This window comes from Aspergillus aculeatinus, assembly GCF_003184765.1.
Source record: "Aspergillus aculeatinus CBS 121060 unplaced genomic scaffold BO66scaffold_44, whole genome shotgun sequence".
NCBI classification, from domain to species: Eukaryota; Fungi; Ascomycota; class Eurotiomycetes; order Eurotiales; family Aspergillaceae; genus Aspergillus; species Aspergillus aculeatinus.
The window spans coordinates 335,086-356,292 of NW_020291513.1; the positions used below are offsets into that span (position 1 = coordinate 335,086).

The window sequence follows — 21,207 nt, forward strand, 5'->3', positions numbered from 1 at the left end:
CAGTGGCGTGAGAACAACGGAGGAAAGGAGAACGGAGGAGGAGGGCGGAGGAGGAGGACGAAGGGAGGGAGGAAGGACGACGCATGAGAGTCATAAAGGCGAGGGTGTAGTATAGTATAGTATAGTCAGGGTGGTCTCCACACTTCATCCTCTCATGCCTCGAGGCGATAAACAGACGCGTATCTGCGGTCTCTCGTAAGATTAGCAAGGTCAACTCTTCCAACGGGTCTACAGGAACCTGGATGTGTCAAGCCAGCAGAGATGATGTCTCGAGTCTGATTGAGTCAGTCCTCGAGGTGACATCTCCTAGGATATGCGAATACAAAACCAAGGTCAAGGGCGGGGGGAATGAGAAGAGGACGAGAGTGAGGGGAGAAACATGGGGATGTTGGGGTAAACAAAACCAGTCATATTGGATTTTGAGATTCACGCAGCGTGGGGAATCGTGTGTTACTGTAAACAGTGAGTTAGGGTCAGGGTTACTGGGCTGGATGGACTTTTTATGAACAACCTCACAGACAAAGACTTTCACTGCGCAGTTGCTGTCTTTGTCCCTGATGGTTCTTGGAAGAGACAATGCTATTGTTCGATCATTATCAGCGAACTGGTGCACGTATACCAGTAAACAAGGGATTCTTTGCTGCTATATAGTCTTTCATGCATTATCTACTGCGAGTATAGCAACGATCTTTCAAGAAAACCTCTCTCTAAGTGTAAAATCCAGTCAATCTCCATCTAAGCCCGAACCCCATCTATTTCCTTGCCCTCCGGCACTTTGGCAGCCTCACGCTCCGCCGTACTCAGCTGCAACCCCTGGTCATCCCAGCCCTGCGTACCGATCTTATACAGCTTCTTCTGCTGCTCTCGGTTCGGCATCGGACCCGACTTCCCACGGCGCTGCCGCGACTCCAGGGTCTCTACCAAGGTGGCATTGTCCCCGTCCAGCGGATATCCCTCGAGGTCATCCCTGTCCTCCTCCTCCGAGAACACGTATGTGCGGTACTCCGTATTCGACCAGCCGGTTCCTATCCCGTGTTAGCTTTCATCCAGATCTCCAACCAATGCACCCTGACCACCTACCCTGGAACTGACTGCTATCCTCCCAGTCCTCCGTGAAGTAGTGCAAGAACCCGCCATGCGTGACCAGAACAATCTCCTTCTCCGGTCTCCCCTTCAACCACCGTCTCGCCGCGCGGGCCCTGTCCTTGATCGCCTTGTTGGTGGGGGCAAATCGACCGGACTGTACATTCGCCCCTCTCCATTAGCACATCCGGTCATCCTAGACGAAGACTGAACAGGAATAAAATACCTTCACGTTCCAACCTTCATAGACCAAGCTCAAGTCGACAGGGAGTTTCTTCTCCTCCATCTCCTTGCGCAGCACATCTGGGTCACTGCCCGTGTCGCATGCCACATCGCTGGTCTCCTGGGCATCCGGGAGAGCAATCACTTCGAGACCGGGGCGGGTCTTGAAGACGGGCTCGAAGCTCTGGAGTGCGGTGTAGATGGTGCGGCGGAGGGGAGAGGCGGTCACCAGGTCAATGTGTTCGTGGCGGGGGAAGGTATCGCGGAGGGTGCTGCATTGTTCGTTACCCAGGTCGGTGAGGAGGGGATCGTGGATGACGTGGTTGGCGGTGCAAAGGTTATGCACGCCCTGGGGCGGAAGGCGTTAATCATAGGCAAGTCTCGATGCGAACAGACAACTTACCTGGGCGTGGCGGACGCAGTGAACGATCGGGGGCATAATTGGTCTATAAATTGTAGGTATGGTTGGGGTCTGAAGTGGAAGGGTCAAGGTCAGCATAGAGTCAGAGCAACGTGGGGTAGCGGGGCTGATAGTGAAATTTGGATAAGGAGGGGAGACGCCACAATCTGATGCTGTAGATGGGGTATATTCTCACCTGTAATGTGTATGTAGTTATAAGAGATATGTTTATGTTTCAATAGTTCTAGCAGAAGACAAAGAACAGGGGAAAAACTGTTCGCAACAAGGGGCAAAGATCAAATTGAGGAGGAAGAGAATGAGAAGTTCAAGAGACAAGAGAGGAGAGGAAAGATGGATGAATCTACCTAATGCCGAGAAAAGAGCCCGAAAGAGCGGGCCCGGGTACGGTACAAGTGGCGGGCCAGGGGAGGCGGCGAATCACTTCCGCCCACGCCCGCACACCTGCTTCTTTTACTGCCAGCCAGGTGACGGAGTACTCATTCCATCTAACTAACCAACGTTACCGGTGGCAACATTACAAACCACAAATCTCGCAATTATAAGTAGAGTATATGTATCTGAGTAATTCCAGTTCCCTTATCCACAATCCCTAGATAATGCCCCAATGTCCCCACCATCCATATGCCTTGAAAAAACCGGGTATGTATGACTATAATGAATAAATACTAAGAGTAGATAACAACTATACAGCTCCCTTGGGTATGTATGTCCTCTTACGCAACGCCAAATCCTCGTGCGTTCTCCAACGCTTTGCTCAGCTTCTCCTCTAGAACACTCCTGGATGAGTATTCGGGAAGCAGTAATCGTCCGAAACACGTCAGACTCGTGGGAAGGCGCTGCGGTTTGTCAGTACAACTGTACAGTTTACAGTCGGTAGTCGAGCGAAAGGGGCAGTGGCTTACAGCATCCCCAACTCCATTCTTCTGAATCACAAACATGATGCTCGCAATCCCATTGACCGGCACCCGGTCACTCGCCGTCACAAACTCCAATAATTGTGCCCTCTTTTCCGCAGGGTACCGTCGCACGATGCTCCAGAAGTCCCGAATCACCCGGTGACTCGCGCTGAACCCGCCTTCGTACCGCGCGTGACGCTCCAATTCTCGCATATCAATCGTCTGGATGCCCTCCACCACGGTCTTGAATGACTCGGCAGTGAAGATCGATAGCGCGGTCCGGTCCAAGCAGGTGTAGAACCCCTTGGCAAAGGCTTCGAACTGTGGCCGGACGGACTTGTCCGTCAGCCAGAAGATGTAATCCTTCACAAACTGCCCGCGATTGGCGTTCGTCACGAGACACGCTTCCTCTGCCGGGGGAGTAGGCGACTGAGCCGCCAGCGCGGGCAAGGGATCAACGGACTTGGCCACGTCCCGATACGAACCCGCCGTTTCTGCTGCCATAGATGAGGGAGGACTCAAGTTGACGTGGTCCGTGTAATGACGGACTTCCGACCATGGCGGCGAGTACCCGAGAGACCGAGTGCCGGTTAAAGGCGGTCGGAGGGGCAGGAACGGTGTCGGCCACGGGGCTTCCTTATCAATTTTCTGCATGTCCACCGTCTCGACGTTGCCGAACACTTCGTAGCTGAACTCGTAGGTCCGCAGGAAAATGTCTCCCACATCACCCTCCTCCCACGCGAGGAGGTCCTCCAATCCCTTGGTGAGCTCCGGCCAGCCGTCTTGAATATGGTCCAGCTGTTTGACCTTGAGTCCTAGCAGCTTTCGGTAGAACGCCGTGGGAAAGTTGACCGGAAGTGTAAGCCCATTGTATACAGCCAGGGACATCAGCAGCCCGAGGAGCTCGAACTTGTAGAGTGGCTCCAAGGAACATGGCTGGAACCAGGAGATGCGGGTTCGTCCGTCCAGCGTAAACATGCCGTACGCTGGATCCAGAGCCTCTGCCATCAAGACACGGAAGAATTCCTGCTGGACCCCGCCGTGATCGAGACCTTCCTCGCCCTCATCCATTCCCATTTGCACTTTCAGAGGTCGCATGAGCTCGCGCCTCTCGCGCCGCCAGAGCTGGTTGAGCGCGTCCGTGAGGACGCTGTCTCGGCGCACGGTAAGAACGAGGTAGGTAGTCATCGACGTCTTCATACGTGCCAGCAGGCCGACGTCATCGTGAATATGGATAGGCCCGAACGCAGTTTGTGTGACGTGCCTCGTTGTCGTCAACGCCGCTTCGTAGTATTTCGACATGGCTGCATAATTCAAGGCGCGGAAGTAGATAACAAGTGAGGAGGGGGGGAACAGAAACGGGTACGACAGAAGATGCATGGTTTTGTTACTCGGCAATCGGTTTAGCCATTCCACTGGCATATCCAGAGGCTCCAGCCTTTCGGCAAGAAATGAAGTGTGAAAGTCTTCCGGTACAAGGCCGAGACGGTTCCGCTCCTTGTACAACTTGGCCAGGATTTGTACAGCTCCGCCAGCAGAACTGCTCTTTGGCATTTCGGGATTACCATCCCACTCCCGCAACAGCAGAGTCCGGAGCCATTCGGCGACGAACGATGGAGCCCCGGGCTGGGATGGCTGCTCCTGAGTGGTGCCGTCGGTTGACATGGCTTTATATTCCTCGATCAAGTTGTCCACAAGACGGTCCAAAGCGCTGTCCTTGCGACGTTTAGTAAAATCCCGCGAATAGACATGGCGTGTTTTGGAGATCTCGTTGAACGCCAGGCGTGCCGTGAGACCCCGCACCAGGCGATCAACCAGTCGTAGAGCAAGCTCATGCTCGAACATGTCGATAGTCTCGACGATTACCCGAGACCTGGATACTGAATGCTTCTGCATTTCTGAGCCAGATGCCACGCCTCCCGCAGCACGCATCTGAAGGATTGCGCGCCATGTAGGCGCATCGACCCTAGGCAGCGAGCTCGCGAGAGCGAACATGGTGACTGTAGCAACATCCGCAGCATTTGTATCTGTAAGATGCTCCATGCCCACTGAACTAGACCGACGAAGGATAGGAGCAGGGATAGAAGCAGACGTAGTAGAATTGCAAGACGAACGACGCGAACGTCTGCCCGATGCCGATAGCTCTTTTGGCGGCACAAATAACGATTCCATCGCACCCCACAAGCTGTGGAATACAACATCTCGGGGACAGATACTGAGTAACTTGATAAACGACGGCTGTAGCTGTCGTAAATCAAGGTTGGAAGTTGCTCTGCTCTGATCCGCTTCGGATGAATCAGCCGCATGCTTTTGAAACGACCTCAGTATCTGTTTCGTGCTGCTCAAGGTAAAGAACACGCTCTGTGCGATGAAATTGTAAACCTGTCGCTGTCGGATGTTCGCAAAGCGCCATTCGGAATCTTCAAAGCTGCCGGTGAACTCTATGTGGGCAAGCTCTTTCCTCCACCGCTCCTCCTCATCCTCGGAGGTTGCCGTCATCTGCGCCAATCCATTCACCACCTCGCTATTAAGATGGCTCACCGACTGGACAGCCGTTGCTGGCTGTTTTCGGCTGGGGCTCCGACGGCTGGGCTTCCGATCAGTCGGTGATTGAGCTTGCGAGGGAAGATGCTCTTCAACAGACGGGACCGGATCCAAGTAATCGACAAACTGAACATTATTCAAGTATTTTGCCCCATCCCAAGACACTCGCCGCTCTTTCTTCTGCTGCAGAGCCAGGTCAATGTTATCCGTGTCCCCGACCCTCCCCCGATGCTTTTGAGGACGGTGTCTCAAGGCGGGTGGTGAGGGCACATTGGCCGATCCATCATTATCTGCATGTGCGTTGACGGGGATCTTGCGCGCCGGTTTCAGTTCATGGTGGGATTTCTCATCCAAATTCGCCCGTCCACTCCGACGCCATTGATCCATTTCCGTAAGCGTAATCGGTACCGTTAGCTCTAATGCGGTGTTCTGACTAGTGCCGTTCCGCGATGAAGGAGTATGTGGTGTACCACCAGCAAGGGTGGCATTTTGAGGTGTACGTTGTCGGCTCATATGTGGTCTCGTCCGTTGAGAATGCGAAGGCGTCTGTTCAGGCTCGCTCTTCGGCAGCCTAGGTTCCGGTCGAGTGTGGTGCTGGTCAATGTTGGCGTCGAGAGCGGTCGGAGACCGCCGTAAAGGTAACCACTCTATCATTCTCAAGGATAAGGTATCGAAAAGGTTTTGCGTAAACGATTTGGGATCCTTCTGTCTCTGGGCTGCAGCGTGTTCATCCTCCGACAATGCCGCTTGCTGCTCAGACGAGTCCGCCTCCTGAGGCGCGCTAATGTCTGCGGCCTTGTCCGAGCTCGACAGCATCGGCCGATCGTGTGGTCTTCGGGAGTCCTGGCGTACGACCGCCGTGTCATCGTGGTATCTCCCGATTGAGCCCAGTGCCTCTGCAGGTTCAACCAGGGTGCGACTTCGGCGTTTCGGTCGGCGCTGTGGCTCATATGGTGACAGTTCATATGGTACCCTAGGAGGGTTACAGCAGAGTCCTGCTTCGGCATTGTCTATACTGGCCAAGTAGCAAGCCAGGGTCCGGGCACTCAGTTCTGTATAACGGCGATATGGTCCTTCGGTGATCCGTCTCCGATAGCTCGCGCAGGTTGGGGTCTGACAGCCAGGGTTCACGCAGCCGTACATAAGCTGGTTCTTATATCTTGGTCCTTCCGTCAGCTACTGCTGGATCGTACGAAAGTTGCGTTTCATCCGATCTCACTCACCTGCGAACCAGAAGGTTAAACTGGCGCCGTCGCTCATCGCGACACCAGAGCAAAACCTGAGCCGGGTCGGACACATCGATTGTGTTCAATACAACAATTTCCGGCGCATTCGGAGGGAGCTTGGATCGGTGTAGGTGCGATCGGTCGGAACCAGCGCCGCGCGCGGCGTCATATGAGCTCACGGAAGCTCCGCGGAGCCTCGTCATCTTGACAACCTGCGGAGCATGCCGCGACTACCCAACCAGAAAATTGAAGGGGGAAGAGGAAGTTGCTTGTACAGGCAGTATGACCTTACCTTGGTTGGAGGGGGTATCTTGAATGGCCCGAAGCAGTAATAGTGGTGTTACTTGTTTATGTGCGGTGGTGCAGTGAGGAGGGGTGGAAGACGTGCGCACAGAGGGCAGATGATCGATATCATGGCACGCACAGCACAGCACTGGGCACTGGGCACTGGGCACTTTACGGGCATTCCCCGACGTGGTGGCCGCCTCAGGCATTCAAATTAATAAGCAGACTTACGGAAGCTGGAACAAGCAGTAATCCCGAGTCACGTGATCCTCTGTATCTGAGCCTACTCTAAGTCAGATGGAAGCACGTGCCTGAACGTCATTCCAGCGATGAGTAAAAGCGGCAAGGCGAGGATTTTCAGGCATGCAAAAAGTCGGACGAACACTAATTAGTTATCGGCGCTGATTATCAATACTCTCCGAAGGCGAATATCTCAAACTCCTGGTTGTTTCTTACACCACCCTCCTCGTCACAACTTTTTGTCTAGCTGGATTCCCTTGTTCCACTTTCTTCGAGAATACAGTGGTCATTCTTTATTGAGCTGCTGTCCTGTGAGGTGAACTTTTGTTCAGTGAAGAAAACATATACCCCGCTTTGATAACACCCACAACCGCCTAACGACTTTTTCTACCCGTCTTCCACAACTTTTCTACTTTTCGTGATACCCATTTTGCTGAGCGCCACTCTTTGTCACATCAAATTAAAAAAAAAATGGCATCCCTTCCATACACCTGCAACACCTGTCTTGTTGCTTTTCGCGGCAGCGATGCGCAGCGGGACCACATGCGCCGAGACTGGCAGTAAGTTGGAAGCCATCCGTCCTGCCTTTTTGCTGAGCTCAGCGACTGACACCTACAAACAAGCCTGTATAACATGAAGCGTCGCATTGCATCTCTGCCTCCCGTGTCTCAGGAAACCTTCAACGAGAAGGTTCTTGCCGCCAAAGCGACCACCACTGCCGCCGCCGCCAAGGCCGCCTTTGAAACGACCTGCGTCGCCTGCCAGAAGACTTTCTACAGCGAAAACTCATATCAAAACCATATCAAGAGCTCCAAGCACAAGGCCCGCGAAGCGCGTATGAAACGCGAACATGCCGACGATGCCTCGTCAGTCATGAGCTCTACTTTCTCCTTGGGCGAGCCTATCAACAAGCCCCAGCGCGTCGGTGAGGCAGAGGTGTCTAAGGTGGCCGATACTCTGAAGGAGGCCACTATTGAAGAGGAAAATGAGGAGGGTGAAGATGAAGAGATGTCAGATGACTCTTTTTCGTCTGCCCGTTGCTTGTTCTGCCCCAACACGGCAGCCGATATCCAGGAGAACACTGAGCACATGCTCAAAGCCCACGGCATGTTCATCCCGGAGAAGGAGTATCTGGCCGACTTGGAAGGTCTCCTTAATTATCTCTACCGCAAGATCAACGAGAACAGCGAATGCACTTACTGTCATGTTATCAAGAATAGCCCCGCCGCTATCCGCACCCACATGAAAGACAAGGGTCACTGCATGATTGCTTTCGAGTCCGAGGATGAGCAGATTGAGATCGGCCAGTACTATGATTTCCGCAGCACTTACTCCGATGATGAGGGTGATTGGGAGTCGACAACTAGCGAGACGCCCGAGGAAGGAGGGGTTAAGATTGAGGGCGAAGATGAGGGCTGGGAGACTGAGACCTCCGCGTCATCCGTCGATGAAGATGAGCTGGACAACCGCAAGAGCGCACCCGTGGTCTACGCCACTGATTATGAACTCCACCTTCCTTCTGGAAAGAGCGTTGGCCACCGCTCCCTTGCCAAGTACTATCGCCAGAACCTCCACAACTACCCCTCTGCCGATGAGCGCGCGGCCCATCAACTCGCCATCGAGAACGGTGAGGCTATGGACGTGGATGAGAAACCTCGCGGTCGTAACCTCAACCGAGCCCTCATCACCCGTGCCAACGGCGGTACGGGCATGATCGGTGTTTCAGACACCCAGAAACGTCTGGTTGTGGAAAGCGAGCGTAAGGAGCGCACTCGGGCTATTCGACAAGAGATGCGGCACATGGCTCGGGTCAACCGCGCAGGCAACAACCAAAAACACTTCCGCGTATGTCCTCCCCTCTATGATTTAAGCGACCAAGCTAACATGGCGTTCAGGATCCTCTCCTGCAATAAACTCATGGATATGTTCTATCTACATCATTTGATGAGTATATGATTTGGTCGAGGTCGTTTGTTTCCGTTGCCTGTTGGGTTTCTGCACTTGATTTCGAGCATTACACTTTGGAGTTGCGGTAGGGTACATCTTTGTACATACTTTAGTATGGCAAAAGTTTAGATCAAACAATCACTACGATCTACATGTCTGATTGGCTATTCTACTAGCGATATCAATCGGCACCTCTGGTGGATCGACCACATAAGACAGGAGCTCTTCCCGCCGTGGGCTCAGCTCGTATGGATCGTGTGTAACCGATGTCTTGATGAACTGTACAACACATATCCTAGTCGGACTCAATTTTGGGTTGTGGGTTTCAGTCACATTTGGACAGTCAGAGTTAAATCCAGCTTTTTACCTGTCCCAGGTGTAGAAAGGACGAGAGGACGAAGATTGCTGTTGATCTTGCTGTACTACTCCCACTTAGGGCTCGCTAAAGCGGTGTTCTTTGTGTAGACTCTAGACCATAGCCTGAAACGGAATGAGAGCACGTGTGCAGGCAACTCTTCATTCCGGTAGACGATGCTAGTCCATTACTGTTATAGATTAGAGCACTTCATCACTAGCGCTGGCGCGGGGTTTGGCCTGGGCTCTGAAGCAGTGGAGACTGGACACATAGGACCCCTCTCAGTAGGCTAGTGCTACTTATTTGAATCTCTTTTACGTCTCTATTGAGTAGGTAGCCTACAGTAGCTCATAAATAAGTTCGAATTTGCCGGACACCAGTTCTCATAACAATCACAAACCTGAACCTTATGTGGCGAACAAGGTTCGTATAGAAAATTCTTCAGAAGAACAGCAGGATTTTAAGCTTGTCTCAATAGACATACAAGATATACAAGATCCGGAGGGGGGACCTCAATTTGTAGTTGACGAGCTGCGGTTGTGAATATGTCAGTTGGTCACCTTGGGCTCGTCCTCAACTCCCCCCCCCCCACATCTCATGAGGCACTGAGACACGTGCTCTCATGCTGTCTCCGGCTAGGTCAATGCCTTCCCAACGAGAAATGAAGCTACTCCGATACGAGGTAAGGATGAGAGGAAGAAATTTAACTATTGAGAAAATTTTGCAGCGTATACCCCACGCGCTTGCATTGAGAAATTAGTTGGCATTTATTATATCCCAGAATGACCAAGTTTGGTTCCTACCTAGGTAAGATGGTTTGTTTGTACAACAGTATAAGTTCGTAACTTACGTAGTCAACTACAGAGGGTTAGTTATACGGCTCAGCTGACTCATCCCCCTTCGCAAACAGCTGTCACGGGGCACGGACCAGCTTCTGGATCAAGATCGCAGTCCCTGCATCTGATTGGTGAGAGTTCGAAGGCAGATTACCCGGATCTTTCCTTGCCCTCATCGAAATCGTGACGAGGCGAGGGCCTGACGAACACGGCCGCGACCGGCTATTTACCGTGGATACCTCAGGTATCAATCACTGGCACCAGCTTCCAACTCCTTCCGCCGGGCTAGACCCTGTTCAGAACTGGAGCTGAGTTTCTTTCTTTCCAGAATTCAATTCTTGTCCGTGAACAACAATCAACAATCAACAATCAATCATCCGTCTTATCTTAACAGTACGGGGTTCTCCTGAAGTTTCACAAGGCGAAACCCTTCCCCCTGGAGACCCTCTGCACTCCTGAACAAGATTTACTCAAATCATATTTATAGGAGACGAGCGATCGCCTCCTTAACCTCCTGTGCCGCCTTTCTCCCTATTTCCCGACTGGGGGCGACGTCACTCTATCCACTACGGCACTGACCCGATCGCACGCCGCGCCCTTCTTAGCCCACTAAGGCAACGTGAACCTTTCTCTCTCTCTGCATCTCATCCCCTCCCACACCCACACCCACCCCCCATCTCCCCCCCCAAACGAAAATCCGCCGCTACTGCTTAGTCTTTAAAATAAATATGTCCCTGTTGTAGCCCAGGCTCAGGGCCCTCCTTCCCTTTTTCTTCGAGATTCCTCTTTCTCATCTGTCCCATCGGTGATGGCGATATCCCCATCCACCCGCATCTTGGCCGCCCGGCCTCTCGTCCTTGGTCTTGCCAAGCTGTTGACTCTCGCCTGTGTGAACCTGCCTCTCATCTCCGCCGCTCCTACCTATGTCATTCATTCCGAAGTCGATCCCAAACCTCCAAGCGACCCTAGTCTATGGCTCTATCTCGGAGTTGCCGCTGCTCTGGTCTTGAGCGGTGGTGCATTTGCTGGTCTGACGATAGCTTTAATGGGCCAGGTAATTTTTTTTCCCCTCCTTCGTGTCGACCTTGACCTCATTCATCGCGTTGCGAGCACTTTCGGAAGGCTAATTTCTGGGGAATGCACACCCGCGGGGACTCTAGGATGAAGTTTATCTACAAGTTATTCAAACCTCTGGTGAAGAGGGCGAACGCAAAAATGCAGCAAGCGTGCTGAGACTGTTGCAGCGGGGAAAGCACTGGGTGCTGGTGACTCTCCTTCTCAGCAACGTGATCACCAACGAAACTCTTCCAATTGTGCTCGATCGGTCACTGGGAGGTGGCTGGCCAGCAGTGCTCGGCAGTACAGTCTTGATTGGTACGGGAAAATCCCTCTTCCTTGGCGCGAGAGGTCCTTGCTTATCGTCCGCCTGATGTGTTTTAGTGATCTTTGGCGAAATCGTGCCTCAATCCATTTGCGTCCGGTACGGGTTGCCTATCGGCGCATGGATGGCCCCCTGCGTCTTGGCGCTTATGTACATCATGTCTCCCGTGGCCTACCCTGTTGCCAAACTGCTCGACAAGCTGCTTGGAGAAGACCACGGAACCATTTACAAGAAAGCGGGCCTAAAAACCCTGGTTACGCTGCATAAGACCCTGGGTGAAGCTGGGGAGCAGCTGAACTCGGATGAGGTCACGATCATCAGCGCTGTCTTGGACCTCAAGGACAAGTCCGTTGGCAGCATCATGACTCCCATGGAAGATGTCTTTACCATGTCCGCGGACACTATACTCGACGAAGAAACAATGGATCTCATTCTGTCTCAGGGATACTCCCGTATCCCCATTCATGCGCCCGACAATGACATGAATTTCGTCGGCATGCTTTTGGTCAAGATGCTCATCACTTATGACCCTGAAGATTGCAAACGGGTCCGGGATTTCGCCCTAGCTACTCTTCCGGAGACGCGCCCGGAGACGAGCTGTCTGGACATCGTCAACTTTTTCCAAGAGGGCAAGTCTCACATGGTTCTCGTATCGGAATATCCGGGCGAAGATCGCGGCGCCTTGGGCGTGGTCACCTTGGAAGATGTGATCGAGGAATTGATCGGAGAGTATGTACTTCATCTACACCAGAGTAGGAGCATGGCTAATTCCATCATAGGGAGATCATCGATGAATCCGATGTTTTTGTCGACGTTCACAAGGCGATCCGTCGTATGGCTCCGGCTCCCAAGTCTCGAGTCCCTAAAGGCCGGATTGTGGAAGACCCCCCGATGCTACCTGTCGAATCAGGTGGGCCGCTGATCGACATCGAAGGCGAATCCACCGCGGAACCCCCGACCAACGGTGCCTCGAAGGAAAACCGGCGAAGCTCTGTCGAAGCGCCCTTGCCTCGTTTCCAGTTTCGTCGTCCCCATTCAGACAGGAATTCCGACTCCACCGATGGCTTGGTGACTCAACGAGGTGCGACGGACGAAATTCGCGAGCACTTGAAGCATCTCGGCCCTTCAAATCTTGCTAGCCGGCCTCGCCAGACTAGATATCAGAGTGTGAAGATCAAGCGGAGTGCCTCTCCCTCGCGGTCTGGCCATACTGATCTAGAGTCTCGCCAAAGCGCGGACGGCTTAATTAGAAGCACTACTTCTGGCTTGCAGGGCGGCCTCGGTGCCGGATTAGTGCAAAGCGGAATGGATGCGCGAGACGGTGTATATGCCGTCCGGGCAGGCTACGGCACGTTAGGTCATGGTCGTTCCCTATCCGATACGGCGCGGATGACCGACGGACCGGCACTCTCCATACCGGAAGCTGTCCATGAGGAACAGGACGATAACACTCGCCCCAGCACTCGTGCACAGCAGGACAACAGCCCTGCGCATAGCTTCCAGTCGACCGACTCCGAGCTCTCTGATCGTCTCCGGCCCGGCAGCTACCGACACAAGGGCCCCGCCCGCAGTGGTAGCATTACGGAGCAGGTGGTTGACGTCAACGGCATCCGCAAAGTAGTCCTCCATACCACTAGCACCGCCACCAGCTCCTCCGAGTCTGATACACCCAATGCTACCGCCCAGACCCAGTTCCCTGTTCAGCAGAATGGGGAGATTGTCAATCTCGGAAATGGCGATGGCAGCGGATCGAAGAAAAAACGTCGTCGCAAGCGCCGTGGGCATGGCTCCAAAAGCGGTGATTTGCACGCGGAGGATGCACCTCTTCTTGCGCCAGAATAACCCGCACTGTATGTGCTTGAAGTGGACTCTGCTGGACAGAGCAATGGGCGATGCAGTAAATTCATTCGACTGGCTTCATTTGATTTTTTTTTGTAAGAATGCTCGGAAAGCAGTATAGATAACACTCCTTTTTTTCCAAGGAGGAAGTATACGTATTGAGGGAAATATTCGCAATTTGTGAGATAGGGATTCGAGGTCGATGAAAACGGAAAATATGATTTAGAGAAGTCGGGCTGACTACTGTAAGAGTGAATCGAAGTTACAATATTGCTTTGTTCGTGAGTCTCATGCTATAATCATACGTGGAGCGACTGTAGATACAGCTCTTAGCCATGTTGTTCCAAACTATACGTACATTGGTGTACTGCTTCTTGGGTAGGCTCTGTTTCCTTCTCACAGGCTGTAAAACTCACATAATGTATTTTAAAGCACGAAATTATATCAACAAGCATCATTGGTCTAGTGGTAGAATTCATCGTTGCCATCGATGAGGCCCGTGTTCGATTCACGGATGATGCAATGTAATCTTTCTTTTGTCTTTTTTTCTCTCTTGGATGCTTTCTATCTATCCGTCCGACATACGTCATCGGCACGGAATACACACTTTTGTAATTAAGAGATTGTCTTGCAGAGCCGTTGACCTCACTTCAATCCGAATGTGTATCCAGTTCTATCTACCTGGATACAGTCGTCTCGTCGGCATCATGATCTCACAGGATCTCACTTACTTCCGTATGATGCAGACTCACTCCTGATGGAATATAGATTGGCTACGTATATGTATCGGATCCAGCCCAGTCGGATGGAGACTGGGTTGGAAAGCAAACTGCATATTGAGAACCCCAATCATCTTACGAGGATGATGTTGTGTAACCGAGCAGGGGACGTCAACCATGGTGTTCGTAGATAAAGTTTGATGCAAGGAGTCCCCTTCGATCAGATAAGGATAAACTACCGACAAAAAGCTATTATATACATCTAGATTGCTGGGGCCTCGGGTTGGCACCGGCATGACTGCGATATTTGCACATTGTGAGTAGTGACCTCATACAACACAAGTAGCGTGCCAGCTAAAAAAGTGGAGATCTTGTGCAAATAAGCCTAAAATGGGTAATAAGCCAGCACGAGGGCTCAGGGCCCAGGGACCCAGTATGGGGTCTCCACCGCCATCAAGCATTGAATCGGAATTATCATTGCTACCAACTTGGCAGCCTTGGCAGGGAAGTGACCCTCATATATATTCCTGCGAGCTTCCCCTCACTCTGCAGGGTCCAAACCCACTCCTCCACTTGATTTTTTTGACCCCAACATGGCTGCAATGGAAGAGCCGATTCCCCTCCGCAACACGAACCAGGCGATTTCTATCGACTCCAACGAAGAACCGGCGCAGGTCTTCCACGAGGCTGAGCGATGGAACTATCCTCGCTCTAATGTATTTAAGACCCTCGCCACCTTCTGGAGTTTTCTGGTCATGGGTATGAATGATGCAGCCTACGGGGTGAGTGATCGCCTTACCCTCTTATCTGGAATTTGACCGAGACTGACCCTAGTAGCCTCTGATTCCCTATGTAAGCGTTCGACCGTCATAGAGCCGTGTGATCGCCACTGAACAGTTGCCGCAGCTGGAAAGCTACTACCGTCTCTCCTACACTGTGGTGTCCCTCGTCTTCTTCTCACCGCTAGTCGGCTACACCGCGGCCGCCTTTCTGAACAGCCGAATTCACAACAAACTAGGCCGTCGAGGAGTGGCCGTGTTGACGCCCAGTTGCCATGTGATCGCGTATATCATCAATTGTTGTCACCCCCCCTACCCGGTCCTGGTCGTCTCGTTCATCTTTGCAGGCTTCGGAAATGGACTTGGGGATGCCTCGTGGAATGCTTGGATAGGTAACATGGCCGACTCTAATCAGATTCTGGGGCTTCTGCACGGGCTCTACGGTGTTGGAGGTGTGATCAGTCCCCTCATCGCAACCTCGTTGATCACAAAGGCCCATGTGCCGTGGTACTATTACTACTATATCCTGGTAAGACTGGTGTTCCACCGAGAACTTCATCCGGCCCTTGTATCGTTCTAAGCTTTGGCTTACACGTTCCTCCTTTCTACTGTCCGCAGATTGCCTGTGCGGTCACTGAACTTGCTGTCTGTGCCTCAGCCTTCTGGGACGCATCGGCAGAACGAGACAAAGCGAGAGAGCCACAGTCAGATGATGACAACAAGGCGGGGCTTCGTGAAGTGCTGTTCAAGAAGTCTTATGCGCGGGTTACCTGGATCTGTGCCATCTTCCTGCTGGGATATGTCGGCATCGAAGTCGCCCTGGGCGGCTGGATTGTGACATTCATGATCCAGGTCCGACATGGCCAGTCCTTCGCAAGTGGGATGACAGCTACCGGGTTTTGGCTTGGGATCACTGTGGGGCGCATGGCGCTAGGATTCATCACCCCGCGCATTGGCGAGAAGTTGGCAATCATAGTATGTTTCCCTTGCCCATTGCACTGCACAGTCCGGTCATTCTTCGCCCTGCCAGGATCCATAGATCCAATGCGTTAACTCTCAATCCCTCCTATAATGTGACCCATGCACGATTTCTTCTGACATCGTCACTCTGCAGATATATTCCTGCTGTGCTATCGCCGCAGGTCTTGTCCTCTGGCTGGTCCCGAACTTCTACTCATCCGCAGTCGCTGTTTCTCTGCAAGGATTCTTCCTGGGACCGTTCTTCCCGGCAGCGGTGGTGGTGGCTACCAAGCTCCTCCCTCGCCATCTTCACGTCAGTGCCATTGGATTCGCGGCTGCGTTTGGCGGCGGAGGCGCTGCTATCCTGCCGTTCGCTGTGGGTGCTATTGCGCAGGCACGCGGAGTCAAAGTGTTGCAGCCCTTCATCATCGGGCTTTCTGGAGGAATCTTGCTGTTGTGGCTGGGATTGCCCAGGATGCCAAAGAAGAATCAGGCTTGAGGAGAATGAAGCTACGGCTGAAGATATAGACTGCATATAATGGTTGGGCCCAAGTAGATAGAACGGGGTGGATGTTGGCCTGGTGGTATGGATGAGGAGGCAGGCCAATCTAATGGGGCAGGGTCATTTGGTGTGTATATATGCGTTCAAAGTAGCAACGCCCTACGGAATACAGGAAAAAGTTCTTTGATCTATCAAGCTTGTATGGCAGGGTTCTTATACAGTGCTTATTTTCGGTGTTCTAGCTAATTGTGTATGATACAAGCTGTCAGATTTGTTCTTCGATATTCAAGAGTAGGAGTAAAGCCAAAGTAGTCTCTAATTTCCCTATGCAATATTCACTTTTGGTGGTCACTTACCTGATGTTGGCCTGGGAGAGTGAAGTGATCATGTTACTGTGGGTGACGATACTTGGTTCCCCCACGACAACATGAGTTTGATATTCACTGGATACTCCCTCACTCTCCGTAGCAACCCACCCTCACGTTCTCCATAAATATCTCCTTCTATCACTCCACCTTATTTACCCTTCTCTCTCCCACATCTCTCTCCTTCTTCGCCTCTCTTCTCACCATCTTTCCTCCACATATCTCTCCCTCATCTCTCTCCATCAAACCACAGATCTCTTTCGCAAACTTGCAATCATTTGATACCTTCTACATCCTTCCAAGAGCTTGAAAAACAAGACTCCTTCTCCTGTGAAAGACGCTTGAAAGTCTCAGACATATGTCTGGAGGCCTGAAGAGGCTTTGGTGACATTGACACCGAGAAAAGCTTCGACGGCCAGACGCGTGTTGTGACAGCTTCACAGAAGAACAGAATTCTTCAAGCCTTCTCAAGAATCTCAACCACTCTCTCATCATCCTACTTCTTCCTACTTGTAAGCTATCCATCTTTACCACTCAAGACGCGAGCAGCATCCACTGACTATACCACGGACGTGTAAAGCCTCTCATCTCATCACTTCATAAAACATCCCACACGAGAACTTCTGAGCGTCAGGTTCGACCTCATTCGACAAGATGTCAAACGCGGCAGAACAGATCTTCTTCTACGGACAGGTCACCGATCCGGCGCACGCCTCAAGCTTCGACGTGCTGACGTACCTCGATCTGACTAACGGGGGCACCATACTCTTCCAAGCCATAATCCTTATCACAATCATCATCTGTTTCCTGCCGGACCTGGCGCCCTTGACCCTGACCGGGGTTCAAAGGTTCATCATCTCGCCTATCCGCTCCCTGCTACACGATATCCACTGGGCCGTCCAGCAGCTGTCCAACGGCGAGTCTCGCAAGAGCTTCTATCGTTTATGTTACGCCAACGCCCAAGACACAATCCTCAATTCTAGCCTGGTCCAACTAACCTTCATCGGAATCCTTTGGTTCTTTCCAAGCAACCGGCCTTTAAGTACCGCAGGCCGCCTCTGGGCCCTAGCAGCCGGGTCGAAGTGGATGTACATCTCTGCTTTGATACCAGGCCACCATTATTTGAACGGCATAACCGCGGGCTTCAGTCCCATGGGACGGGACCGCTACGAAGACTGCCTTGCCGACATGGCGCGCAGTGGGTTACCGGATCGTTGGACCAACAAGCAATGGCTGGCGAGCTACCGCTGCTCCGGCGTGGAGACGGGGCTGGAGCTGTACGAAACGATCAAGGACCGCGCGCAGTGGCTGGTGCCACCTGTGGACAGCGAGGTCCGCCACCTCCGCGTTCTTGCTTTCATGGCTGTCTTGATCCCGACCCTGGTTATAGGGCTGTGGCTCTTTTATGCTCTCTGCAACAAAGTTGCCGCTCTACGCCGGGGGATGGTGCTGGCGGCGAACGGCGAGCCCCGGCCCACTGAATGCGAGGCTTATCTGTGGAACTTGTCCAAGTCTCTTGAGACTGCGAATGGGAAACTGCAGCAGTGCATGGCGACGAGGGAGGCAGAGTTCCAGGCGGAGAAGCAGCGGCTGGAAGAGACCGTCCGTCACCAGACCGACCTCACTTCTCGCAAAATTCAGAGCGCGCTCCGCCAGGCGAAGGACGCGCACGCGGGCATCATCGATGAGTTGAAGAGGAAGGTCGTCCAGCTGGAGAATAATCTCACCATGGCCAGAGCCGAGGCGCAGTTCGTCGTCGTGGATGAAGTGGACGCGGCACGGGAGCAATTCCTGAAAGACCGTATCGTGCAGCTGGAGAAGCAGCTGGCTGGCGCGAAGAAGAAGAGCAACGCTAGGAGTAAGAAGGAGCTACAGACGGTCAAGGATGAGCTTCAGACTCGCACTGATGAGTTGACGACTCTCACTGACAAGCTCTCTGAGGCTGAGACTCGCGTGTCCGCGGCGGAGGAGCGTGGTCGACGTGTGGAGATTGAATGCGAGAAGCTGCTAACCCAGAGGCTTGCGTCGCTGAAGAGTGAGCTTCAGAACCGTACCGATGAGCTTGCAGCTGCGGAAGAGCGGCTGGCTACCGCGGAGAAGAGTAGTCAGCAGGGCGAACTGGAACATGATCAGTTGAAGCATGAACTTCAGACCCGCACCGATGAGCTTGCAGCTGCGAAAGAGCGAATGGCCGCAGCCAAAGAGCATAGTCGACCGGATGGAGCCGAGCGCGAACAGACCCGTATTCCAATTCAGGAATTCCAGTCTCTGAAGAGTGAACTTCAGACCCGCACCGATGAGCTTGCCGATGCAGAGAAGCGTCTGGCCGCTGCTCGAAGCAAGCACAATCGACAGGCGAAACCCGAGCGTGAACAGAACCTTGCCCAGAGCCAAGAAATCCAGTCACTGAAGATTGAGCTTCAAATTCGGACTGATAAGCTCGCAGCCGCAGAAAAACGACTGACCGCTGCTCGAAAGCATAGTCAGCAGAACGAAGCCGAGCGCGACGACCAAAACCAGAAGCTTCAGTCGCTGAAGACTGAACTTCAGAGACGAACCGACGAACTTAACATCTGGACTGAAAGGTGTCTTTCCGTTGAGTCACGTCTGCTTGCCGCAGAGGAACACGGTCAGCAGGAGGGACACGGCCAACAGGCTACCATCGAAGGCCAGCAACATCTCAGCCAGGAGCAGGAGCAGGAACTGCAGTCACTCAAGGATGCACTTCAGACACGCACCGATGAACTCCAGACCTGTACTGACAAGCTTGTCGACGTTGAGAAGCACCTGGTCACTGCAGAGAAGCACGGTCGTGAGAGTGAAACCCAGCTTCAGGAGCTTATTATGAAGAACCAGGAGCTTCTGGCTCAGAACCAGCAGATCAGCGCAGAGTCGGAGGCTTTCCAGGTCGCACACGAAGCAAGCCTGAAGCAGAGCCTGTCTCTGGAAACCATGCAGAAGGAGCGTGACGCCGCCATTGCGAAGAACCAGGAGCTTCTCACTCAGAACCAGAATATCATTGCAGAGTACGAGGCTTTCCGGGCCTCACACGAAGCAAACCCACAGCATAGCCAGTTGCTGGAGACCATGCAGCAGGAGCGCGACGTCGCTCTCGCTCAGAACCAGCAGATCAATGCCGAGTATGAGGCATTACGGGCCACACATCAAGCAAGCCTGCAGCATAGCCAGTCCCTGGAAGTCATGCAGCAAGAGCTGGCCGCCACCCATGCGAGAAACCACGCGCTTCAACAAGAGAATAACTCCGTTGAAATCGAAGCACAACTGATGGTGGCTAAGTTAGAGTTCGACCTAGACGAAGCCCAGAGACAACTGGCGGAAGCGCAATTCAGCGGAGCCAGCGCGCAGCAGAGCATGCAGGAAGGCGAAGTGGCCTGCAACTTGTCTGTGGCGGAAGCGCGCGCCCAAGCGGAGCAGGCGCGAAGCCAAGCGTTCATGATGCAGAAGAATCTCGACGAGGTCACCGAGGAGAACCGCACCCTCCAGATTCAGATCGGACTGGCGATGAGGGACGCCCAGCGTGGCCAGGAACGGGCCGACACCGCGGAGCGAGTCAACAAGGTCCTCGAGGTGCGTCTGGCCCAATGGGAGGAGAAAGCTCGCGACGAACAGATGATTCTCAAGCGACCGACCGCGAACGTGGGGTCCGTCACGACGGCCCTCCAGCAGTGCCAGGTCAAGGTTTCCGAGCAGCAGACGAGGATCAACGAGTTGACGGAGAAGCTCGAGAAGGCGAAGGTGGCCAGCCCCGCGGGCAAGGTTGAGGAGAAGCTCCGTGCCGACCTCTCGATGATCAAATCGATGTACGACCGGGAGAAGCGAGCACGCACGGAGGATCAGATCCGCTGGTCCAAGGAGAACCGCGAGTTGGAGGAGGAACTCCGCAAGCTGCGCATTAGCATCTCGAATGCGAAGACCCAGCGTCCCAGACGCAGCCGGGTAGCAGCCGGAGTTGCCTCCGACGCATGTGACATTGATTGAGTTGGGTATGGGTAGGGTTGTGTACGTGGTGGCGATAGTTGAATGAAGGGAGGGGCGCAAGTTTGGCGGACGAAATTGTTGGACATGTATCTGGCTGGCTTGCTTGCTTGGGTTGGCTTATGGCAATAATGATGACGTTTGGTTCTAGTATCAGGCCAGCCTTCTTGGTGGCTCAGTCAAGCATCACATTCTTCTCGTTCGATTGGCATTGTTGAGTTTAGGAGTTTAGGGGTAGGCGGCTTCACCCTGTCATGCTTGATGCTTTTCTACCCCCCAACCCCTCCGCTTACCATATTGTAACAGTATGTTCATGTACTCAGTCAGTATCTATGGAGTATCGATCGGGGAAGATAACAAATTAAACAATTAAATTGTGAGTGAGCACGATTATTCTGAAACCGCCAAGCAGAGAGATGATGAACCAGTTGCAACGTGCAAGGGGGACCGTGCTGATCTCAGCACTTTGATGCTTTGAATCTTTGATGCACTTCAGTGGATGTGGATCAGGGGGTTCAGCGTTCGGGAGATAACGGTGTGCCCGTTCAATCTTCCAACTTCCTGCAAGAGTAGCGCAAAAGCGCAATAAGGGGCTTCCATTAGCCCCATCC

General features: G+C 52.9%; 6 protein-coding genes and 1 non-coding gene across 7 annotated transcripts; 5 read left to right on the forward strand and 2 right to left on the reverse strand.

Moving 5' to 3' along the window:
* Positions 1-626: 626 nt before the first annotated feature.
* On the reverse strand, positions 627-2,044 carry BO66DRAFT_355443 (uncharacterized protein). Its single transcript, XM_025644854.1, has 5 exons — positions 1,902-2,044; positions 1,709-1,777; positions 1,310-1,654; positions 1,081-1,240; positions 627-1,025 (listed from the first exon to the last, which is right to left on the reverse strand). Exons 2-5 carry the CDS (start codon positions 1,742-1,744, stop codon positions 736-738), a joined length of 831 nt encoding a protein of 276 aa, XP_025501055.1. The 5' UTR covers positions 1,745-1,777; positions 1,902-2,044; the 3' UTR covers positions 627-735.
* Positions 2,045-2,258: 214 nt separating this feature from the next.
* Positions 2,259-6,750, reverse strand: BO66DRAFT_379923 (HECT domain protein). The gene is made up of 3 exons (XM_025645880.1): positions 6,390-6,750; positions 2,629-6,325; positions 2,259-2,562 (listed from the first exon to the last, which is right to left on the reverse strand). Exons 1-3 carry the CDS (start codon positions 6,593-6,595, stop codon positions 2,440-2,442), a joined length of 4,026 nt encoding a protein of 1,341 aa, XP_025501056.1. The 5' UTR covers positions 6,596-6,750; the 3' UTR covers positions 2,259-2,439.
* Positions 6,751-7,055: 305 nt separating this feature from the next.
* Positions 7,056-9,029, forward strand: BO66DRAFT_422360 (putative C2H2 finger domain protein). Its single transcript, XM_025650045.1, has 3 exons — positions 7,056-7,477; positions 7,541-8,762; positions 8,813-9,029. Exons 1-3 carry the CDS (start codon positions 7,389-7,391, stop codon positions 8,828-8,830), a joined length of 1,329 nt encoding a protein of 442 aa, XP_025501057.1. The 5' UTR covers positions 7,056-7,388; the 3' UTR covers positions 8,831-9,029.
* Positions 9,030-10,718: 1,689 nt separating this feature from the next.
* BO66DRAFT_394036 (putative DUF21 and CBS domain protein (Mam3)) lies at positions 10,719-13,537 on the forward strand. The gene is made up of 4 exons (XM_025647891.1): positions 10,719-11,109; positions 11,216-11,429; positions 11,496-12,165; positions 12,216-13,537. Exons 1-4 carry the CDS (start codon positions 10,864-10,866, stop codon positions 13,276-13,278), a joined length of 2,193 nt encoding a protein of 730 aa, XP_025501058.1. The 5' UTR covers positions 10,719-10,863; the 3' UTR covers positions 13,279-13,537.
* A 189-nt stretch (positions 13,538-13,726) lies between these two features.
* Positions 13,727-13,797, forward strand: BO66DRAFT_t247. The gene has a single exon. It is a non-coding gene; the product is annotated as a tRNA-Gly (tRNA).
* A 769-nt stretch (positions 13,798-14,566) lies between these two features.
* On the forward strand, positions 14,567-16,403 carry BO66DRAFT_355454 (putative MFS transporter). The gene is made up of 5 exons (XM_025644855.1): positions 14,567-14,776; positions 14,832-14,846; positions 14,901-15,302; positions 15,392-15,748; positions 15,888-16,403. Exons 1-5 carry the CDS (start codon positions 14,588-14,590, stop codon positions 16,230-16,232), a joined length of 1,308 nt encoding a protein of 435 aa, XP_025501059.1. The 5' UTR covers positions 14,567-14,587; the 3' UTR covers positions 16,233-16,403.
* A 780-nt stretch (positions 16,404-17,183) lies between these two features.
* On the forward strand, positions 17,184-20,599 carry BO66DRAFT_379937 (uncharacterized protein; the record flags this gene model as incomplete). The annotated part of the gene is made up of 3 exons (XM_025645881.1): positions 17,184-18,583; positions 19,418-19,674; positions 19,951-20,599. Exons 1-3 carry the CDS (start codon positions 17,255-17,257, stop codon positions 20,597-20,599), a joined length of 2,235 nt encoding a protein of 744 aa, XP_025501060.1. The 5' UTR covers positions 17,184-17,254.
* Between the last annotated feature and the right edge of the window lie 608 nt (positions 20,600-21,207).

What these genes read in the sequence shown, in the direction of transcription:
- BO66DRAFT_355443 (XM_025644854.1), bottom strand. Translation starts at nt 1,744, where the DNA reads ATGCCCCCGATCGTTCACTGCGTCCGCCACGCCCAG. An exon ending in ATGAAGGTTGGAACGTGAAG is followed by an intron (nt 1,241 to 1,309) that starts GTATTTTATTCC and finishes GCGAATGTACAG; the next exon opens with TCCGGTCGATTTGCCCCCAC. An exon ending in GGATAGCAGTCAGTTCCAGG is followed by an intron (nt 1,026 to 1,080) that starts GTAGGTGGTCAG and finishes AACACGGGATAG; the next exon opens with GAACCGGCTGGTCGAATACG.
- BO66DRAFT_379923 (XM_025645880.1), bottom strand. Translation starts at nt 6,595, where the DNA reads ATGACGAGGCTCCGCGGAGCTTCCGTGAGCTCATATGACGCCGCGCGC. An exon ending in TTTAACCTTCTGGTTCGCAG is followed by an intron (nt 6,326 to 6,389) that starts GTGAGTGAGATC and finishes GGAAGGACCAAG; the next exon opens with ATATAAGAACCAGCTTATGT. An exon ending in AGAATGGAGTTGGGGATGCT is followed by an intron (nt 2,563 to 2,628) that starts GTAAGCCACTGC and finishes GACAAACCGCAG; the next exon opens with CGCCTTCCCACGAGTCTGAC.
- BO66DRAFT_422360 (XM_025650045.1), top strand. Translation starts at nt 7,389, where the DNA reads ATGGCATCCCTTCCATACACCTGCAACACCTGTCTTGTTGCTTTTCGC. An exon ending in CACATGCGCCGAGACTGGCA is followed by an intron (nt 7,478 to 7,540) that starts GTAAGTTGGAAG and finishes CCTACAAACAAG; the next exon opens with CCTGTATAACATGAAGCGTC.
- BO66DRAFT_394036 (XM_025647891.1), top strand. Translation starts at nt 10,864, where the DNA reads ATGGCGATATCCCCATCCACCCGCATCTTGGCCGCCCGGCCTCTCGTC. An exon ending in CGATAGCTTTAATGGGCCAG is followed by an intron (nt 11,110 to 11,215) that starts GTAATTTTTTTT and finishes CGGGGACTCTAG; the next exon opens with GATGAAGTTTATCTACAAGT. An exon ending in ATCGAGGAATTGATCGGAGA is followed by an intron (nt 12,166 to 12,215) that starts GTATGTACTTCA and finishes ATTCCATCATAG; the next exon opens with GGAGATCATCGATGAATCCG.
- BO66DRAFT_355454 (XM_025644855.1), top strand. Translation starts at nt 14,588, where the DNA reads ATGGCTGCAATGGAAGAGCCGATTCCCCTCCGCAACACGAACCAGGCG. An exon ending in ACTATTACTACTATATCCTG is followed by an intron (nt 15,303 to 15,391) that starts GTAAGACTGGTG and finishes TACTGTCCGCAG; the next exon opens with ATTGCCTGTGCGGTCACTGA. An exon ending in GCGAGAAGTTGGCAATCATA is followed by an intron (nt 15,749 to 15,887) that starts GTATGTTTCCCT and finishes GTCACTCTGCAG; the next exon opens with ATATATTCCTGCTGTGCTAT.